This window comes from Plectropomus leopardus, chromosome 8 (assembly GCF_008729295.1).
Source record: "Plectropomus leopardus isolate mb chromosome 8, YSFRI_Pleo_2.0, whole genome shotgun sequence".
Taxonomy (NCBI): Eukaryota; Metazoa; Chordata; class Actinopteri; order Perciformes; family Serranidae; genus Plectropomus; species Plectropomus leopardus.
The window spans coordinates 13,999,983-14,023,010 of NC_056470.1; the positions used below are offsets into that span (position 1 = coordinate 13,999,983).

Consider the following 23,028-nt stretch of genomic DNA (forward strand, 5'->3'; position numbering starts at 1 on the left):
TTTGCAGCAGTGCTGCAGAGCAGAGCAGAGCTTTATTTTACATTTGTGTGGTCTCACTCTGTTGTGGTGTGATTGGTTGTCAATTGATCTTTTAAACTAAACTATAAACTGTAATTTAAGACACTGCACTGTTAGTAATTAAAGTAGATATATGGGTAGTCGAGAAACAAAATGATAAATTAAAACTGCGTGTGCCCGCAGCAGTGCTCATAATTCGCCCCTGTAAGTCAGTGCCCCAATTTGGCCACCCCAGTGAGGGAAGTCTGGACTCGCCACTGACCTGACTGAGAGGAAGTCAGGCCCACCATCAACCTGGATATTCTCCAAAGGCAGACCCCTGATTTACACTTGAGCTACACAGTATTGCTACAGGAAGTAAAAACCAAACATTATCTCGCTAAACATCTTTTCAATGATGAAAACACATTTCAAAAATGTCAAAAGGCCTCTCAAGTAATATATGTGGTCATTGTGATGGAATTAACAAATCATTTGTCCCACTGTGAAACAATGACTATTGAAAAAAAGTAAAATTACTGTAATCTAATGGCTGGTCTTATGTCTCATCCTCTCGATCACAGGAGGGGACGGACAGAAAGAGGACTGGGGGGCAGCCCAGGAATTAATCTATTCATCTGTTCACGGGTATGGACGACATTTTTCTTCTTCAACTTTGCTGAAGTTTCTCGAAGAACATTCTCAGACAGTGTTTCTTTATGATACTTGATTAAGCACATAAGTACCATCTTCACATTTTTAAAAAATCTTTTGATGTCTAATTATATACAGTATGCTGTATCTAGATATGTTGATAGATATGTTCGTGATGTTTCCTCTACCTGCCATTCATTAATGTCATAACATTCTGCGTTGAAGAGCTTTTTTTCCATGCATTGTTATTTGCAGAATTTAACAACCATTTTTCAGATAAACCTTATATTATCAAAAGTGTTTAATAAAACACACTGTTTGTATATGTGGATCACTCAGAGAAGGTGTTATTCCTCTTCTTTACCTCTGGAACCTCTAAACAGGCTTTCTAACTCTTCCCCTGCTGGCCTTCAAAATACTTCTGTGGGCAGACAAACCAAAGAAGAATTCAATATCTCTGCAACAGCCTGCTATTAATACAGTCATGATGTTAAAATGATTTGTATATCATACAGAGCTCAGTAAGGGTAGAATAAGATGATGTGTGGACTATCAACAAGCTGAGAAAAGTTCTTGATTATTGTCTGCCAAAAGACAATTTGATTTCCACCTCTTGTTTTGCTGCCAATGTAATTTTGTTTCAAAAAGCTCTAAAACCAGTTCATGATGCTCGGAGCATCATGCATCTGTCAATGGAGTTCCCTGTGAGCTCTGATGTAGTTCACATTTATTCAATTTTTTTTTATTGCATCATTTGATGCAACAAAAAAACATGCCCACTCGCCAGATTTGTTACCTCATAAAATGATGTAACATATGAAAGTCAATACCAAAGTTTGATTGTGAGTATGCAGAGATATGGATGTTTTCTGATATAGTCACACTTACGGATGCTTTGTGGTATAGATAATCACTTGGTTGTAATAACATGAGGTATAAACTTTGTGGCCTCTACTTTGGAGGTGGCTGCCTGTGCGGACTCTGACCTCCTGCTATGATGGTTGCTTTCTATGTTCATATAACTTTTGGTTGTTGGTTTGCTGGCAAGCTTTTTCTTTGTCACTTGATCTGCCTTGTGAGTTTTCAAAGCCTTCTTCCGATGATTAGTGGAGGAGGACTATTGTTATGCGGACAAAGACACTATGATTTTAGACTATTTCTAACAACACTATAATTAACTGCCATTTTTCGTAAATAGAAATGTTGCTGCACTTGCGATGTGGAATCTGCCCAACACAAATTTTATGTATCATACTTAACTAAATACCCATGCTGATGTCAAACCAAGTGTTTTCAGGTATTTGTCTTTCAATGAAGTAATACCTATCCCATTCACTTGTTAGGGATTATATTTATCTCTAAATGGCTCCAATAGTTTACAAAAATATCAACGCAATTTGCTTGACATTTTCACCTAGCAATACATTAAGTAAGAGAGAGATCAAGATTATGTGTGGAGAGGAGTAGCACACTCTACAAGGTGTTTTATTATTCAGTAGCGTTTGGATCCAAGGTGTGGTTTGCCTCTTTAGACACCATGTTTGTCCAGAGCTTACTGTACTGCAACTGAGTGACAAAATACATAACACCTCTTACTGGATGAAAGATGGTATAATTATTTGTTGTGGAGTGAAGGTGTCTGCTCCACATGCTGACTTCTGTCACACTGATGTGTAGCATTACTTTATATACTTCATAACAAAACACCAAAATCTGAAGTAGTTTGGGCAGATACAACTTATTTTCTTCAGCAAAAAAAAACACTGAACTCCCTTTGCTAGGCCCCCAACAAGTCCCCGTGTACTGACATGCGTTGCTCTGCAGGCACTGGACTGAACTCAGTCTGAACTGTTTGCATTGGTTCATCAACTATTGTATTTTTTTGCCTGTTGGGTTACTTGATACACTAGGGAACTGGACTGAGCATATCATATATTTTCCACAGCACATATTTTCACATTCATGTGTTTGCTTTTTCCGTGCACTGACGTAAAAGTTTATGGTGTCTGTTGCTTGATTCTTTTTATTTTTTGTCTTTATTTGCCCTGGAACTGAGGCACCACACTGTATCAAAACAGCTACCAATAATAATAAAGACATGGCATGTGCATACACAGAGGAGCAGTAACTAGAAGGCAGTGTTTCCCTGATATTGATTTATTTGTGGTGGCCCACCACAAAACCAAGATTTACAGTCATATATTGATTTTCTATTGTATTTTTTTGTTTGTTTGTTTACTATTTAACAGCAATATCTGATTGGTTACGTGTCAACACTGAAGGCTGCTGCTCTTCTGATGGGAATGTCAAAAGTATGGCAGTAGATATTACTAAAGTTGTTGAATCGCCTATGCTGAGGGTGCAAAACAACAAAAAAACAGAGCTTCCACTGTTAAAGTTCTGCTGTAGTAATAGCAGGTACTGGATGTTACTTCTTTAGTATGAGTATGTGATCAGCAAGGAGAAGAAGCAGGAGGGAAAAGGCACATGGACACAGCAAGCTATGCAATCCTATAATTCACACCAACAATTCCTCTGCTTTCAGGCTATCGGTTCAAGGCTCTTGGTAGAGGTGTCTGCAGTTCTTTGAGGCCTCCTGCCTGCTGCCTGCTGCATGTGGTCTATTGGGTTCTGCTGATCATTGTGCTGTTTAGCTGCTGCACTCTCTTTTTCCATCAGGCTTCTTTTGACTAAACAACAATGACACACAGTGGCTAACTGCAATAGTGCATCACAGGATTAAAGATATAGATTTTCTATATCTTGTCAACATGTCCTTGATAGGGAAAATACTGGTCAGCAGAAGGCTTGAACCTGATTTAGTTGGTTTTCTTGCTCTTTGCACTCCCTGATGGCCTTAACATATAGTTTCCACAGTGTTTCAGTTGGCGACCCCATTTTCAAGTGTACATTTTTACAGCAAAACAGCAACCAACAGCCATGCTTTAGGGTGATATATTATAGTTTTTTTTTGTCTTTTTATTTTTTTTTTAATGCAACCATAACAGAATGTGAGAAGTTACAAATTACATTGATCAACTGACCATTATTGTTATCTCACCTAAAGTCACTTAAAATCGTAATACTGTAACTTTAATTTAAAATCCTCGCAACCATCATTAATCCTCTTTTCTACAACAAACCACTGTTAAGTCATTTTTTGTAAGCTTAAACATGGTGGTGTTATATTGTAATGTTACATTAAATAATATAACAATAACTCATATGCATTCTCTCATTGTGCCAGAGTCAGGGGTGTGAAATGATAGTTACAGTACACTGAAGTGCTCCTTTTTAGAGTGGCAACCCTATTGACCCATTGAGCTTCCCAGACCATGTAGTATATCTGGGGCACTGAATTATGATATTTGGTAGGGGTGTGAATCACTGGAGGCCGAATGATACAATATTATCACGATACATAAGTCACAATACAATATAATCAAGATTTTGCAACATCTTGTGATATGCTGAATATTGCAATACAATATTTTGCTTTTGATAAACTTTTTTCAATTCCATGTTATGTCCCCTAAGGAAAACTTTGTCAGAGTATGTTTTATCTAATGAGATAAACTTTTAATTTTTATTGCAGCAATATGTATGTAGTGATTTCTAGCAAGTCCTTATAATGTCCCATTTTTTTGAGTCACTTGAACGCATCGCCTGACCTGGCCTCGAGATTCTCTCATCAAACTCAGGTGTGCTGAGTTAGACGAGAAAGGAAAGACGCAATGAGGATACGGTCTTCGAGCGTTTGTTTGTTTGTTTTTTGTGGGGTTTTTGACTTCATTTTGACAAGACAGTCATTAAAAAGTAGTTTAGCTTCACCGTGCAATTCTCCTCACATCCTGCGAAAAAGGACATCAACTGTCGAAGCACTCCGGATCATCAAACAAACAGTGAGTACAAACCGTACAAACCATCGCGATTTATCATGTCCATGGCGTCTGTGGGCGGCTATTTGTATTTATTTAAGGGCCGCAAGAGATTTGGTTTTCAGTAAATCTGCAAATAATAGAGCGTATTGGCATATTAATAACTCTACTGGTCTATATCTTCCCCTGCTGTCAGGTATATAGTGGTCAGAAACTGTTGGGAACATTTTTATGAGGGTCGCTTTATATACTGTATGTTGATTTGCAAGAATGCATCCTGTGCTTGGACATTCCCACTCTTTGACTTTCTCCAACTGCACAGGTAAATGGTTTTAAAGAGTTTAGTATTTTAAAACATGGGTATAAACAATTGTTTTAAAATACTTTGACACTATTTTGTCCGTATTGTTATCCTACGCAGACATGTGCTCCTGTGCTGCCCTGAACAGTTCTCATAATGATGAAACAACAATTATTTTGTTATTATTTATCAACTACATTTCCCATGATCTCTGACTTCTCCTGAGAGCTGTTCTTGTAACAGTAGGCACATGTGGTGAATACTATGGGAAAATACTATGTTTAGAATATTTTGTCAATAAGAATATGCTTTGAACAGTTTTTCCAGAATTACTTAACAAAGAAAAGCCATGGGAAAACTAACTGAATCACAGAAGCTGGTGGAAGACAGCCAAGAGAGGAGGCGGGACTTCAGCATTCAATAACATAAATTACACTACTACTACTTATAATAATAACAATAATAATAATAACAACAATAATAGTAACAATACAGGCTGAAAATATGTGGAATTGTGCTTTATTGTTTAACAAAATGTGCATTAATTTCTGATTCATTAAAATTGTATCTATTGCATGGTTATGGCATTTGGTTTGACAAAGTTTGACCCAAAAATAAGTCACATATCCACCTGGGTCCAACAGTGGACTGAAGTGCATTCATTTCACTGAATATTCATGTGATGCTCAGTGGGCAATATTTCGATTTGATGTGGCTACATTAAAGTGCTTTTTTTTATTTAAAAAGCCAGGAAAATCAAATCATAGCAAGTTGTTTAAAAAAGAAACACAAAAACGAAAACAAAAAGTGGCACTGAAGTTGGCGTCAGGTAGAAGTGCATCAGCGTTTGTGTTGTTCTCTGACAAAATCCTTCCAGAGTTGACAGTAATCTTGAATAGAAAATGTGTTACTCTAAGGAAACGAACATTTATGTCAGAAAGCAGTTAGACATATTTAATAGGTCCTGCTGACAATAGTCCTAAAGTGCTCCAAAAAGACTTCATCTAACTTTATTTTAGTCAGCATCCTAAATGAAGTGCACCATGCTGTCCTCGCACTCTTTGGGCACAGTGAGCTTGTAGTTATGGCAAACTAACTTATAATTCTGTTCATCATTGTTGTCCCAGTATTCAGCCCCACAGACTTTGTACTGAATGGCAAACTGTAACATTGCCCCTGGCTGCAGGAAAGGAGGAACAGGCAGGTGGAAACGAAATGTATCACAACTGAATTCCCCCCGTCCTCCTTCCCAAGTCTTGGTGATGGTGGACATCCAGGAGGCCTTAGTTTCTGAGCAACTCTTCCATTCTGTAAATGAATAGCGGGCAGTAACATCTTTCTCAAAACCCAAATTCACGACCTGAGTGATTCCGATGACACCCAACTCAAAGCACAAAACTCTCTCCAGACACACTTTCTGCGTATAGAGGCGATGCAGGAATCCTTGCTGGTCGCCAGGTTGTTGGTCAAAAACTGGCTTTAAGTATGGCAGCGATATCTCCAGATGCTCTCCATCTGCCAACTCTGCACCCATCAATAATCTGAAGGAAACATGATGTGGGACAAATGGATCCTCTCCAGATTTGAAAATCTTGATGTCCTCCAGGTCAAGCCCCAAAGAGTCAACAAAGCGTACGCCGACATGTCTGCATTGTTTCTTCTGTGTGGCAGAAGGCAGAGAGTGTGAGCGCTGTCGGATGATGGGTTTAGGAATGGGTTCACAGGACCGACTGCGGTGGAACTCGGGTACCTTTGGCTGAGAGACTCTGGGGCTTGGGGGACGGATTGGAATTGGCTTCTTTACTGTATTAGGTTTGTCAGCTCGAAGCATTTCAGTCAGGTTGATAGTCATGCAGGGCCTTGAGACGCTGCTGGAGGAGGTGGACGGCCCCTCCTTTGAAGGTGGAATCCTCTCATGTCCAATAAACCACCCTTTATCCATGTCCTGTGAGAGCGGCTGTCCTGCTCACCTGGACAGACAGTTGTAAAGCATAATTTGTTAACATTAGGTTGTTTTCATCCCCAAAACATGCTATTATCTAATGCATAATGACCCAGTTAAAACAGTGTGCTCAGTTAGTGTGCTCTTTTTACATAAAGACGTATGATGATGTGCTGCAAATTTGACGAGAACAACAACTTTGTTGTAAATGTGACAAAAGAAGTGCAGCAGGACGGAAAGTGGGCGTGTACTCTGAGTGTACGTGCATAAATACATGCAGCCGATTTCTTTCTGTGCGCACCTGTAACATTACTTAAACTGCCTTCATGGTTTCATAAAAATAGACGTTGACATCGCCTCACCATTAACAGATATGAATCGTCAGCTGCATCTAAGTTGCAGGGTGTAGCCTCTGCTAGATCCTCCATGTAAAGTCGTGTTTACACGAGCTGCGCGTTTCCGTGCGTCGCGGAGTCTCCGCTGTTGGCCGTAATCACGTAACCAGATCTGTAACTGGTAACCGGCGTCATAACTCTGAAGCAAACATACATGTCTGTAGCCTGTGCTCGGTGGAGATCAGCTCGCAGTTAACAGGAAGCTTCAAACGAATGAGAAAACCACAGACGCCGCATGGGAGATTGAGTAATTTATGATTAGCAGTCGTGTTTGTGTGCAGTGTTTTAACCTTAATTTCTCAATCACAGAGTTGACCCATTCCCCACTTGTAACCATCATTTATCAACAGTAAACAGTATCATTAAAGAGCGTTTGCACGTATGGTTCCATAGAGTGGCTGATATGACTATACTCCAAGTCCCATGATGCACTTGTGAGCTCACTCCGACACAAGCGGCGAGCCAGTCAGCAGCAGGTAAACAAACCTATCTGCCTGGGACTGCGAGCCAAACAAAGCGTATGCGCTGTTTGACCGTCTTGCATTTTTAATGGGGAGGAGGATGACAGTCGAAGAGGAGACACGTCTGCTGTCACCAATTCATTAAAAATAATCGCTCAATTCAACGGAGAGGCGACGGCGAAATAAGAGGACGACTTTAACCTGCAGCGACTGTCGACATCTGCGCATGATGCATTGCAGCACTTTTGAGAAAATGGGTGTTTTTCGCCTCATTCTCAGAATAGAGTATCTGATCCGAGATGTCGGTGGGGTTCTTTAGCTACCGTGTCGTTTGATTGTGCTGGACTCGAAACAACAAGCCGCCCTGGCGACCTGCACCATGGGGCCCATCATGCAGGAGCGCACAGCATCCACGACACTGAAACGCGTCGTCTCCAAAGAGAAGATTCGGGTGAAATATACTGAAAACAGCGGACCAGTAACCAGGTGGGCCTCAATTTCACAGTGACGCATATAAGTCTGAATTAAACTTGTGATGTACTGTGTCTTGGAGGTGAGCCTAACAAAACACTGTCATGTTTCCACAGTTCAAAGAAAGGTAACAAGATGAAGAAAGCAGTGGGCCAGAAAAATGGCCTCCCAAGTCCAGGTCAGGATAAGGACACAGTGTCAACAGTGCAGAAGGTAAGTGATGGCACCTTGCTGAATTAAAGCGATATAATGTCAACATTATATTTGAGGATTATTTTTGTTACATAAGTGACTATGCTAACACGTGTTCCACAGTCTAATGATGTGCACATGCACACTCGCGTGTTTGTATGCACACACACACACACACGCGCGCGCGCGCACACAAACACGCTCGCACACACTCTTAATTGGTCTTGATCTTCCTGTCGTTTTTTGTTGACCCCATTGTATATTGCTTGAATCAGAGTACTGTAATTTATTATATCAATCGTGATTTATTGTATTACCTTTGGTGAGATATTTCTATGCGCCCATCTGGGGTTCTTACCTTTCTTTTTCTGTATTCTTTTTGACCTGTTTTCTGTTGCTGTTTTTTTTAATGGTGCGAATAAATAAATTAAATAATTGAAATTAAAATGTTACATGATACTGTGGGAAAATAAATATTTTAGCTGGTTTAATTTCACAGTATGATTTTGGGTTTGTAGTTAATCTGGTGTGGATGAGGTCACTGCAGGACTACAAACAAAACAGTGACAACAGCATTGCAGCATGTATTATGGGCTACATCATAGAACTCAAGACAGATATAATCAGTTTCTTTAATGATTATTTTTCAGGGTGCGCAGTCCAAAGGTGTCAGGGTCAAATCTGGCTCTACACGCAATACAAGCAAACTCTCCAGGTATGCGTTTGCATTCTTACCGCATGCTTTACTTCAAGTACAGTAAATCCCTAAATCCTTAACAGCTTTTCCTCATACTTGTCTGACTCCTCCCAGCCCTGAAGAAGATGATGTGAGACCACAAATCCGCAAACATTTATCTGGGCACAGGAAAGAGGAGCAGCGCGAAAACAAACGGGTGCCACAGTGCAGCAACGAGCTCCACCCGAATCGTGGGGGAATGGGGAAAAATCGACGAGCCCTCTCCCTGCCTCTCTCTCCAATATCAGGGCTACGACACATGCCAGCACACCCCCTAACACACTCCCCAGCCCCCACTCCAGAGGCATTGCAGCAGCAATACAACCAGAAGGATGATGACACTGACAGTGCCAGTGATCTGTCTGACTCTGAGAGGCTGCCTGTGCTGCCCTCTCCCTGCACACCCTGCACTCCTCCTCACCTCAACCTCCGGGCCGAGGTCATCAACACTAATGACTTTCCACCGGACTTCCCAGGACCTCACGGGGCTGTGTGTGATGAAGATGAGAGAGAAAAACCCAGCTACAGTTACCCAGACTTTCTGCCTCCTCCCTTCAACAGCTGGAGCCTGAGGCAGCTGGCAGTGTTTCTTCATACAGAAGGCCGCGGCGCCCCCAGGCCCAAGCCTGTGGGGCACTTAGAGAAGTACCTGGAGAGGCTGCTGCAGCTGGAGTGGCTCCAGATCCAAACGGTGCAAGCGGAGAGCAGCCGTCCACCTGGGAGCCGCACAAGGCCACAGGGCTTCCCCTCCGCCACCACCGCTCACCCACCCAGGCCTCACACGGCTCCACCATCCCGACTAAACTCCCCTAAAGGGCTGCGGCACAGCCAGCGCGCCTTCCCATTTACACCCGTCAACAACCCCCCATCGCCTGCTTCAACCCAGCAACAGCACTCCCGCTTTCCAGTTTGCCCTCACTGTCACATTCGCTACCCATTGTGCAATGGAAGCTGCTCTGCCTACGCCTACCAGCGCCACTCAAGGCTCAGCCCACTGCTTGAGCGCAGAGCCAGACCTGGAGCACCAGCAAAGAGGAGCAGCAGCGAGACCCGGGCAACCTCAACAGAAGGTAGGAGCCCAGGAGCACAAGGCGGAGGAGCCCAGACCCCAGTTAGCCCCTCAGCCGGAAGGAGTCATCTCAGGCACATGCAGGCCGCAGGCAATGCCCGAAAGCAACCCCAGGAATCTGGAACTAACCCAAACAGCAGAGGTCAGGTGAGGAAAAGCCGAACAAGAGCTAACTCCGAGACAGATGTTAAGAAGGAGCCTTGTGGCAGTAAAACAGCTGGTGCAGAGAAGCGTGTTTTTGCTGCAAGTAAGAGAGAGGTCAACACTTCCAAGAGAGCTGAGAAGGACTGGCAGAGGACAGAGGTGATGGGTCAGGCCTCTAAAACTGCCATGAAAAGAGCTGCTAAAGAGCCACAGTCTCTCTCCAAAGCTCCGCTTAATAGTAAGCAGAATGGCAAAACAAAAAATGTGCACTTTGTTGCAAAGTAACCCCTATAAACATACTGTATAGTGCTTTACTTAGTGGTTACCTGCTACAGGAGCTTGAACCTATGCTTGCTTTCTGTGTAATCTGTGTAATACTAACATGTTGTAACCGTTGTACAGCAGTCTAAACCTGTCAGTGGTGTACAGCCTTCAAAAGGTCAAAACTAACAAGAGGTTGAGCAGCAAAAATAGAGATAAAACAGCAATGATTTCAAAACATATTATGACACTTAAATAGAGCAGAAATATACACACTGTATTTTATTCAAACTGTACAGTAAGTATACAGTCATAATGTTGTGACAGACGGCTTGTTACGACCCGGAGCACTTTCTAAACACAGCTTTCATGTAAATTGAACTCTGCTGCACTGCACATCATCATCTCTCCGTATACTACTAATGTTGACGAAGGCATAAAATAAGCATCTACTCTACCATTGGACAGCTTTCAGCAAACCATAGTGAAGTTTAACAGATCATTACATTTTAGTCAGCAAATACTACCATAGCCGTTACTAGTGCAGTTTGTGATGTAGGAATGTATTTGTTTTCTTACTTTACTTGATGTTGCATTTTATATTTTCTTTGGTGCCTCGTGTTTTAATTCAGACATTTGTTCAATTAATGCATCTTCGGCTGAAAAGGAGGAGGCGCAGTAAGTGGTGATGTACTGCAGTGATGTAATGAGTTTGACATATTTGTGCAATGGTTTAAAATTTTTGGTTCTAAGGGCTTTTCATGTTTGAACAGCTTGAATTGTAGTCTCTGATAATATGCTGTATTTTGCATAGAGCTGAGCTCTTTCTATCATTGAAGACAGTGTAATGTTTGCTACGAATGTAAATGCATATTTTTCCAGATTTTATATACCATAGTTATATTTATGGAAAGTGTTGTGGTTGACTTGTGATCATTGTCATTGTCATTATTATGTTTACATTGTCATGCACAAAAGCAAAATATTTAGTCAAAGCTGAATGTAACCTAATGTCTACTGTGCTGTACCATCTGCCCTTCCCTGTAATTCAGTGGAATTTCAACACAACATAGCTGTTATGCTGGTAATGTTATACATATCACCTCCATATCACATTGCATACTTGAAGTCTGTAGAGCATTGTGTTTACATTAGAGTGTCTTATCTGTTTGCTGTGATTTACCATGGGGACTCTACATTGCTGTAAATAATGTGATATGTATTCAGATTGCACCTCTTAATAATCATGTAAAGTAACAAAGCCATAGATGGGGGGAGGTGTTATTATAAAAATGTACATTATGTCAACACGCACGCAGAAAGATTGTGGTATGTATTTTCTCAATGTTGAATGCAAGTATTTGTAAGGCATAGAAATAAATGTTTTGCACTCAAGGGATGTTGAACCATTAGCCACTCTTTGTAAAACACGAAGGAATGATACACTGTTCACAACTGTGTTTATCTCTGAGACACTGCTAAAATCCAAAATGTAAAGATCCCTAAAGGTCCAGGGTGCAGGATTTAGTGGCATCTGGCATTGTTAATTGTAGGACTGAAATTTCTCCTGTGTGCATGTAGGAGAACTATGGTGGCCAACACAGAAACGCAGAAGTGTTTGGTTTGTCCCCTCTGGGCTACTGTAGAAATAGCATGGCAGACTCTGTAGAAGAGGAAGCACTCGGTCTGTAGCTATAAACGGCCTACTCTATGGTAGGGTTCTGATTCTTTGCCTGAGCCGGGCTATCCTTTCTCATTTCCCCCCAGGCTTGAATTGGGTTGGATTCTTGCAAATGTATATGTTTTTTTGTTGTTGTTATTGTTGTTTTTTAGCTCTTGTGCATAAATGGCAGAAGTTTAATTGGACTGAATCATGAGGGAAAGAGAGAGAAAAAAGGAGAGCACTGCAACAAAGAGGAAGAGTGAGGGGAAAACGGAGCAATGCAGTCCGAACCAGGGGGAGAGGGATAGAGCATGCGCGAGAGGGCCAGAAAATGAGAGAGAGGTGGGTGGCAACTTGGTTAACAGGTTTTGTTCTGCCTCCCCAGCAGTGGAAGAGATGTGCATAACATACAGCAAAGAGTGGTGACCATATGTGTGCTGCATTGCCATGGACCGCTGTGTGCACTTGATGCACTGAGGGGCGCAGCCTGCTCTGCCAAACTTGTCCAGCACGAGATGACAGATTGTTGAAATAAGGAAGTGAAGAAGAAGTGGTGCAAGTATAAAGGTAAGCCCTTAGCTTGTAACACATGTTTAATTTTAAGAAAATAGAGAATAATGTATGAAAAAAATAGCATTTATACTTTTTACAGTAGAAGTTTTTGATATGGGGCTCAGGCCCAAAGCTGCTGCCATGGATCTAGCTCAGGTCAGGCTTGGACAGAAACTGTGGATTCATGTAGGGTCAGGCCTGACTTTTTTGGGCCTGCTCAGAGATCTATTCTAAGGTAATGAAAACACAATGCTTTTTAGTTTCAGGTGAATATAAACTAAAAAAAACAAAGTTGTGAATATCGTAATTCATTATCTACCAATAGATGCCCCTAAAAACTGCACAGTCAACCATTAACTCTGTACTGGTAAGGATTACAAGGTTTGCTGTAGTTGTAAGGAAATGTAGTTTTCATTCATGAAGCTCATTTCAGCCTTGTAATCTGATCAAATCATCACAGAGAGGTCGTTTTGTATGAAAAATTATTAATGTTTTGCAGTTATTTGTATTTGCTGTATACTCCCAGACACATGGCAAGTACTGTAATAGTGGCATAAACATGATAAATGTGTTACAACCTCTTCTGGCCTGGAAATGGTTTTAGAAGCCGGCGAAGCTGCTTCTCTCTGTCATTCACACACCCTGCAACAAAGAAACGGTATTTAGACATTTGTAGCAATTAGTAGTAATAGGATGATCAAATACCATGGTCTTAATTTCATGCATACTTTTGCAAATACATTTGTTATTACATCTCAAAAAGGTTAGCATTAGCAGCACCGTCAGGTTACCTAAGTGTGTGTTGGCAGTGAAACACGAACTGCCAAATGTTTCTAGGTTGACATCCTCTCTATAGACGGGCCCATCGTTCCACATGAGATCATAGCCACCCACTCTTTTCTCCTTGCCAGTCAGCCTAATGAGAAAACACAGTTAACTGGGACGCAGCACCAGCATGGCGGCAAGACATAAAAGGAGCTCATCTTATCTTCTTCTGTACAGTATTCACCTTATGGGCTGAGGGTAATTGTAGTAAATTACTTCTTGCAATGACACAATCTGTTAAAAGGTGTCTTTCCACCCATTCTCTTAACTTTAAATTATACCATAACCCGAGACCTACTTACTTCAAATTTTTTATAGAATGGGGAATATCATTAAAGATTGAGATGTTTTAATGAATGGAGGGACAGAGAGCCCTCACATCTTGTTTGCTGATGACAAAAGGGCAAACACAAAATGAGAAAGAAGCCTTTACCTTCCCTCCATATCAACAACATTCAGTGTGTCTTCCAGCAGCCGGCACTTCATCTCATAATCCTCTTGACTACTGGGTGTGTGTGACGGACTCGCGTTCACTTCAATTAACCACCTGAGAAAAGATGGAGGTGATGACATTCACCAGACATTTGCTTAGCGTTTCGAGCAGGCATTAGGCCAATCCATGGGCACATCTGCAGCTCAATAAAGCTTGTTTGGTACGTGCAAGGAAGTAAATGAATGTTACAATAGAAAGAGGAACGGTCATTGGTGTGTATTTTGTTATTTACAGCACATGATTAATGCATACCCAACAATAGTTGAGATAGGCTGTGCCAGATTTATGAGTTATCTCCAGAGCCAACGCTAGCAGATTTACTGCTTTGTTTTGGAGTATTCAGGATGGCAACCTCAAACGTGTGCCATGTTTACTTGTCTGTACATGTGTTTGTCTGTCCCTCTTGGTGAGCATGCATGCCGAAGTTTGTAGGCAATAATGCACTTACGGTTTGAGATTCTGATCCAGCAGAATGTCATACCCATAGAGCTCAAAGCAGTGTTTGTCATTTATTATGACCTTTTGTACACTCTGTAGACTGCGGACAAAGATGTTATCCATCTCTTTGAACAGGGATTCTACTGTCTCTCTGCCGTGTTTTGCAGTTAGGTATCTTCGAAGCTGTTGCATCTGCCACTTGCATCCCTATTTAGAGATGGGTGAAACAATGTAAGATTAAAGAGGAGATACAAGTTGTTAAAGGGGAGACCTTTCAGAATAACTGCTCAAAATATGCAGCAATACAGTCTTTCACCCATTCTCTGGGGTTCTTAAATTACACACCTTTTCAGGATCGTAGTCTGGCGCTGTTTTCTGAACAGCCACATTGGTGAGGTGCATATCTGAAGAGAGGCACTAAGTAGAATTTGGGAACTTTAATGACATAATCACACTTTCCATGGGGATGAGCATGAAAGGGACAAAATTAGGAACAACAGCCTCAGCAATTGGGTCAAACCAGGCTATTTAAAACTGACTTTGCTTGAATAATTCATTAGACAAAGGCTCATCTTGTTAAGGGATGACTCAGACTATCACATAAGTGTATTAACATTCACAATGGAGGAATGGAGGAAAAGAAAAAGAAAAAGAAGTACCATTACAGCAAAACAAGGATACACTTATCATCAATACTGCTAAGGGAGAAGCGAGTGCTTGAGAAGCGTCCGAAGCCATCTCGATACAGCCAGGCCTTCAAGGGAACATACTGAAATACAAAAACACATGCACAAATGCTGATTCAAGCATGCAGCAAAATTTACATTTTTTTAAATTAAACATGGTGATTTGCAAGGTTCAGTACGCACTGATGTAACCAGCACATAGACCCTCAGATCAAATTTCCGGCCTGTGGAGAGAAAAAGCATAAAAAGGAAGCAGGGATATAAATCTAATTGTATTGCTCCGTTTCACAGTTTGTCCATTTTTTTAGTTTTTCTTGATGATTTGTTAGTACATTTGATGTTTTTTTTTTAATTGTATTGTATTAACAACAACAGCATATTTTCCATTTAGTTTATTACCGTTAATGAGGTAAGGGTTCTCTATATAGCGTTGTGCCACATAGCTTTCCACTTGAGCTGCATCCTTCTGTTCCTCTGAGCGAGTGCCATCCTTTTTGAACACACAGTTATTAATCTGAATATGTGGATTTATGCAGAATGTCTGTTTTTAGTTTTTTTAATTTACGCCCAATTCATTGAAAAAAAAAACACATTACCTTCTTCCAATCCATGATGTCTTTCAGTTTCCTGAACAGGAATATGCCTTTCCCTTGAGATTTTGCTACCTGAATAAACATACCAATTAATTTTTCAAGACTTAAATGCATTTTGGTGCTAACTTAAAGGGGAACTACACATATTTTTAGAATTCATACATTTTGTTGGTCTTAGAAAATAAAAGAAGAGTAAACTTTAATAACTGTCTCCCAAATCCCAAAACTCATAGGGTTTTAGCATTCTAATATAGTGTATAAAGTTCAGAGCTGCTCCATAGGCAGTGAATTGGGAAATGCATTTCAGATGAGACAGAGAGCAGCCAGGATAATGTTCTGAGTATTTGGGTACTTTTTAATGTTTAATGCCACAATAGAATAGGGCTCATTTGGGTTTAAGAAAGTGAAAAAAAACATTCTGTGGGTTCATGAAATCAGTCTACCATAGCAGCTCTAGACTTAAAACTTTATAACATCACACATTTTAGACTTACTTCTCTGGTTTCTTGCTCCGAGAGACATTTGCTCATGTTCACATATACTAAATGAACTTCCCCAGGCCATGGAAGTAACACTGAAATTCTTAATGTAGGTGGACTGTATTAAACTGGGTTACATCTAAGGTGTACTTTAACTAACCGGCTTCATGATCCAGGTGCTGCCAGGGCTTCTTTTGAATTCCTCTACAAAGAGATGATATTCACTGGGCAGTGCAAAGGTGCAGGGGAAAAAATCACATTTGGATGCCTCCATGCGGCCAACATCTCTTTCAAGATTTTTCCGGTATCTTTTGAGGTTTTTCACCATGAGGTTTTTTCGAGTCAGCTGTTGAACACAGAAAATAACTCCCTGACTTTTGATGGTATGAATGATACAAGATTAGTACTTGTAGAAATCTTCTTTTGTAGTCTTAAAGCATGCCAGACTTATGCTGCCTCACCTCATAATGGTTGCGGAAGTGGTTTATCCTTACATGTTCCTCCATGTAGGAATGATCAAAGTTCTCCCTGAGCCAGCCCACATCACACCAGTTGAAGTCCCACTCTCCTTCACTGTAAGAGAAAATAGATAACAGTTTCAAGCCACAAATATGATAGAGCAGCCGATCTTATGGTAAACAGACAACACTACTCACTCTTTGACCTCAATCCAACCTGGCCTCTGGCGCAGGACATCCTGGATGGTGTTGAGTAGGCCACATTTGTAGCGCACACAAGTTCTTCCTTCACTGAGGAGACACAACACAACACAACACAACACAACACAACACAACACAACACAACACAACATAACATAACATAACACAGTCACTAGTTTCTTTGCAGCACTGTTAAACTGCTGTTTATTTGCAACCAATTTAAGAACAACACTCACCGCTCCTCACTTTTGTTATAGTCATATGAACCTTTGTATCCAGAAGTCTGTAATGATGAAGAAAGCAAATCAATATTTAGTCTAATTTCCATGGTCTTGATTACAGTTTTGCAAGCTGCAAATTACAAATTAAGTAGCAACTCCCCTAGTTTACTAATTACTTGCTAACTAGCGTTACTTAACCCTAAACCGGCTACTTAATTACTTGCCAATTGTTCCAGACGTGTGTAATCTTAAGCACAACCATGTACTATTTTATATTAACTTACGGGTGCTAACGCGAGTCATTCACACTAATAACCTTAACCTCACAATTATCTTTTCAGTAAAAAAGCCCACAAGGCAACATTTGCACACAATGCTTTGTATTTACCTTATACTTTGACATATGGGCACACTATTAAATATCAGAAAATTAGGGTAGTTAACGAGCGCAATATTAAAAACTTGCGATGGTAAGTAGCCAGTTAGCCGTTAAGCTAGCTCGTCGTAGCAGTGTTTGACAACTGTTGTCATGGTAACCATATCACCACAGGGCAAAGCGGTTTGCTTTCCGTAGAATTGCATAAGATAAGAATTTATTTATTTTTTAAAAAAACTTTACTTAAAAAATACAACATAATAAAATGCTTACAGATACAAAGGTGAAAACAAAAATGCATACATATATAAGAAAATAAGATAAAAGAAAAGAAAAGAAAAAAATTACATTCATATTCATGTCAGCTTAAGCCACATTACATTGTAATCATAATAAATGTAAATAAATAATAAATTGCTAAAATTCATTAAGTGCAGGAAAGTGGGTTTGGTATGTGACCATTTTTTCTTATGAGTATGGAATTTTTTAACAAATAATAAATAAAATGTGTGATATACGAAGCCAAATGTAATCAGTGTTGTAGTGTCTGTCCTGTGACACATTAAGCTGAAATTAATCACCCTGCTGATGACTCAAATTGCCAGGCTAGATTAATTATCACAGTAATAAATAAATAAAGCAAAGACCAGAAGTCAAGTTTGCTGTCATGATTATTTATGACTATATTTTTCAATATCTTCAAATCTTTATCTTTAATCTTCAGATGAATATAGAAATATGACATCATGTCATGCCAACAAAAGCTAATTATACAAAATAATAATACAATGATAAAATTGATAATACACAAATATATCAATGTGTGTATAATGTGTGTATATTGGGGTCATTTTTTCTTTTACTTTGCTGATGTGGGTTTAATCAGTGTGCTTTGTAAATGATTTTGACATTTCATTCAAAAGTCTAACATATTTATAACAGTATCAGATAAAGCAGTTAGTCTTGATCCATCAAATTTTATTCTAGTTATCAGAAGTCTGAGTGTACAGTGACAGCATTTTGTTACATGTATTGGTTAAGTTAATGGCCTTAAATGCATGACAGAAAAACCGTTACACTTGTCATCAACCCTCAGCTTTTCTATAATATCACCACACAGTGGCGCCAAAACCTCATCTACCTTAGCAGAATTGTGCCCCTTTGTTACATACTATGTTGATTGACTTTGTTCTCAAAAATTGATACTAAAGTTTTCTTTCAGCATTAGATATCCCCTAATTAATCATGCACATTAACACTACTCATTTTCTACTTTGCATGTGTTCTCTGTGTTCGTTGTCTTTGGGTTGATCTAACTAATCTCTAAAGCACCTTGAGTTGCCTTTGGGTATGAAATGTGCTTTATGAATGAATATACCTTGCCTTGCCTTTAATCCTTCCATTAGGTTGTTGTTGTTGTTTGGATATGTGTATATGCTAAATAAGAATGAAAAGGTCAGTATAAGTCAAAATTAGCAAAACTTGTTTTAACTTTGCAAATGCATTGATAAAGCAGATTGCCAACTCAATCACTGGTGTTTATCTGTTAACACAGCAATCCCTTATTCATGACCAAAAGTATCAAATGGTGAATGTCAAATGAACACAAATTGTAGCATTGCTTCATATATGTGTCTTTAACTATTTTGAATATATATGTTTTGAAAAATATTTAAAGCAAAATGTGATCCGTTAGTAAAATAATACAGAGACAGATCACTAATATTCACGGCAAACACTGAGTTCTTCTATTCGATTTAGGGTAACAAAACATGGCTGAAGAAGTGACTTTACCCAGTGATTTACCATGACGGGAAGATTATGACAGAAAACAGTCCAGTGTGAACAGAGCTGGATCATTATTTGACCTTTGACCTTTGGCCTCTAACAGTTGAGTAAGACCCTCCATGACACACTGCCCTGCATACTAACCCCCTCACATATCAGCTAATGGTTAATGGCCTGTATTAATTATGTTTTTAGTAGCAGGAGACTGCCTTTTTTCCCTGAGCATTACCTTCCTGGGGGAAATTAGCTGGTACATGTCTCACTGATCCTTTGGTTTGTCGTTAATGTGATAATTATCATGGTGGGTTGACGTGTAGGGTGTGGTATTATTCCCTATCTCAAAATGATAAGGCATAATAACATGTCAATCTATACCACGTTTATAAAAACATTGACATTTATTACTTTAAACCCCTTGAAATCAGTTCTATAAAAGAAGCCTACACCCTCGTGAGATTCCTGTGCAAAGCTAAATAAATGGGTAGATTACTGTCTCCGATGCTGTTACGGTGCTTTTTTCTCTTTCTCAGCCACCCACCGCTAATCAAACAATCAGCCATATGTTAGACTCTGACATAAATAATCACAACAGCCGAGAGGTAAGAGGGCTCTAAATTGAATTTGATGAATGGTTTGGCCAGCTACCGAAGTGTTTTTACAGAACGTAGACCAGGCCTTTCAGCAGTTTGTAACAGGATCCCTCTACTAACTGAGCCAGAATCCACTCTCAAAACTTCCACACCATTCATTTAAGCTATAGAAACAACTGCTTTTTATTTTTGCAGTTATTTAAGAGAAATGACGGCAATCATATAACACAACATATGGTTAGAGGAACTAAGTGCTGTCACGTAGGAAATTTGGTATTATTTCTTATGATAGTATGGATGAAGAACAGACAAGAACATTTCGTGAAATGTTACAGTGAAATGTATTTATATCTAAAACAGCAGGCTATAAGATGGGATCTGTTTTCCTTCAAACTTTATCAACATCATCTGCTTGGGCGAGCCTCAGATAAGAGAAACGTACTGTTCCTTTGATTGTATTTGCTTTGGTCTTAAAAAGAAAATCAATCAATACTTCTATCTCCTTCAAATCAGGTATACAAGTTATAATATCTAATGATAGCTAGTTGGAATAAAAAAGGATGTGATTGTAGCAATCAGCCAAAATATCAAACTTTGGTATGTGGGTTATATCATATTTTTCCCAAATCTAGTTATCTTCAAATCAGTGAAAATGCAATGTGACAAATCCTATCAAGTATGAGCTTGAAGATGGAAAGCAACTTCGTTAAACTGTTGAACTGTGTTAAAAGGCCACCCACGCATCGAAGCCACAAGTTTTAATTTCTCGGCTGCTTGCACTTACTTACATTTTTAATTCCTCAGATAAAAACAAAACAGCCAGTGACATCATGCCCTTGTTTTCCATTTACATTACCACAATCCCTGTACATATTCTATTTATTATTATCAAAGTGAATACTTTTTTGTTTGTGTAGTTGAGTCCTTGTAAAAGTTTTTATTTCAAGACATATTTCCAGCATTAAGGGACCCCCGGGCACAAATATGCAAAGGGATCAATACCTTCTCCTACAAAGGAGCAATACACAGATTTTGTGGTGGCTTTGTATCGCTGTCATTATGCATCTTTTTTTGTGGTTTTGTCTCTTTTTGGTCATTTTGTGTCTCTTTGTGGTTGTTTTGTATCTTCTTGTAGTTGGTTTGTGTCTTTTTGTAGTTGTGTTTCTTTGAGGTTTTTGCAAACAAAGGCTAGGGATCAACTGAATTTTTCCCTCTCCAAGCCTATCAAAACTTAGACTCCTCAAACTGTTTCTTAAGCACTATAATCAGTTAAACTGTAGGTGCTGATCAGGGGCCGATTTCTTAGGAAGCTTTTCTTTTGCGGCAGATTTCCTGCATTTATGTCTGTGCAAATATTTTTGGTTTGGCAGACATCCCTTCAGAGAATTTCTTATAAGTAGTTGCTTTACCTATTATGCTAATCATTTTTGTTCACCACATTTTTTCTTGTTCCTTGTGCAACATGAAAAAAACAACCCCATGACCACCACTTTCTCAGAATGCAACTTGTTTTTAAGGATTAAAACATGGGTTTGTCCCCCTAAAATATGAAGCCTGTTTTTTTAATGGATCTAAAATTAAATCAACTTTATTTTCCAATTTAGACTGTCATTTTAAATCTGGACATTTCTTTGGAAAGCCCTCATTAACTGGCTGACTTTGACACTGCTGATTTTACCACGGTGTCAGTTTTGCATTAAATTCAATAGCACCACTCACTTTGACGCATCCCGCAGGTCATACAGTTCCCAGTAGGTGATAATCATCAGTCCCAGTAAACCATTTGCTCCTTAACAGTGACCACAAAGCAGGAAATCTGTGGTATCCAGAGGCATCAGCTGTTACTCATAAGGGAGGCATCTTCTGACTCATAGTGATAATCTTCACCTTTGAATGATGTGCTTGGAGGAACGTTCAGCTAGATGTTTCTGCAAAGTCAAGGCCCTCTCCACATGCAGAGGAAGCTTGTCTGGTATGTAACAGATTCAGGTCAAGGAAGCAAAGTTAAGTAAGGGTAAAGCTTTGAAGCATGAATGTGTAAAAGGGGTCTTTGCCATCTGCACACTGTTATTTGCAAGGAAATGGCATAAAGTGTAGTCAAACCTACCATTGTGATATGACAGATCGGCTCTGCCCAGCACATCATCGCTCCATATACTTAACTACAAAGAATATTCCACCAATGCTGCTAGAGTTTAAATGTAACTGACAGAAAACGGTTACCTTCATGTGAGGTGTCTTTAGGTGTCTGTGTGTAATGATGTCCTCCAGTTTACTGATATATCTGATTAAATCTGTCCCACAGATAGATACAGGGAATGCTAAATAACAACCTGACCTTTAGGAAGGTAGGACAGAAATAAAGATCAGGTTGTGTTGCTTTTGTCTATAGTGAAAAGTTTTCATTTATCAGTGCCTCTTTATCATAGTGGAAATCCACCTCCTTCCTGTGCTTGATTTTCTTGCCCCTAATTGATGTGAAGAACAGATTTTACATCACTGTTCCTCCTGTTCATTTAGACGGGCTTACATATCTGCAACCTCTGAGATGTTAATGCCACCTGTTTATTGTTTCCGTGCTCCCTATCTCAGTAGCTCCACAGCACTCCGGGGGTAATGACTCTGAAAATCCCCAGGTTTTGCACACTCTTAATGTTTTCTAATAAAACACATAGGGAGGCCAAGAACAACAGGACAGAGTGGTAGCTGGAATCCTCCTGAAATGTATTACATTCCCACAAGTCTCTCAGAAAAGCTGAGATCCACCACAAAGAGTTTCCCTCCCCTGCCCATTAATCAACACTTCATAAACAGATGTTGGAAGGCAGAAGGTGGACATATACAGTGCACATGGGCAGATTCTGAGACAAAGGGCACAGATATGTAAAGGGTCCCACCACCTCTGCTACCTAGGAGCAAGACAAACAAACTTTGTGGTGGTTTTTTGTCTCTTTTTGGTCATTTTGTCTCTCCTTGTGGTTGTTTTGTGTTTTTTTTGTAGTCATTTGGATGTCTTTGAAGTGATTTTGTGTATATTAAGGTAATTTTGTGTGTCTTTGAGGTATATTTTTGTAATTAACAGGGAAGGAGAGTTGTTGGGGGCACTCTGGGTCTTTGGACCTGTGCCAACTAGGCTTCCTCAGTAATCCCTCCACGAGTATATA

The 23,028-nt window shown here is 39.8% G+C and overlaps 3 protein-coding genes across 3 annotated transcripts; 1 reads left to right on the plus strand and 2 right to left on the minus strand.

Moving 5' to 3' along the window:
- Positions 1–5,342: 5,342 nt before the first annotated feature.
- Positions 5,343–7,335, minus strand: ppp1r3da (protein phosphatase 1, regulatory subunit 3Da). The gene is made up of 2 exons (XM_042492298.1): positions 7,135–7,335; positions 5,343–6,800 (listed from the first exon to the last, which is right to left on the minus strand). Exon 2 carries the CDS (start codon positions 6,770–6,772, stop codon positions 5,858–5,860), a length of 915 nt encoding a protein of 304 aa, XP_042348232.1. The 5' UTR covers positions 6,773–6,800; positions 7,135–7,335; the 3' UTR covers positions 5,343–5,857.
- A 308-nt stretch (positions 7,336–7,643) lies between these two features.
- fam217ba (family with sequence similarity 217 member Ba) lies at positions 7,644–11,884 on the plus strand. Its single transcript, XM_042492297.1, has 4 exons — positions 7,644–8,114; positions 8,216–8,312; positions 8,942–9,006; positions 9,103–11,884. Exons 1-4 carry the CDS (start codon positions 8,008–8,010, stop codon positions 10,523–10,525), a joined length of 1,692 nt encoding a protein of 563 aa, XP_042348231.1. The 5' UTR covers positions 7,644–8,007; the 3' UTR covers positions 10,526–11,884.
- A 1,403-nt stretch (positions 11,885–13,287) lies between these two features.
- On the minus strand, positions 13,288–17,513 carry ttll9 (tubulin tyrosine ligase-like family, member 9). The gene is made up of 14 exons (XM_042492544.1): positions 17,499–17,513; positions 17,126–17,172; positions 16,887–16,979; positions 16,692–16,803; positions 16,391–16,576; positions 15,755–15,823; positions 15,558–15,648; positions 15,342–15,382; positions 15,154–15,241; positions 14,818–14,876; positions 14,483–14,679; positions 13,975–14,088; positions 13,508–13,632; positions 13,288–13,358 (listed from the first exon to the last, which is right to left on the minus strand). Exons 1-14 carry the CDS (start codon positions 17,511–17,513, stop codon positions 13,288–13,290), a joined length of 1,308 nt encoding a protein of 435 aa, XP_042348478.1.
- Between the last annotated feature and the right edge of the window lie 5,515 nt (positions 17,514–23,028).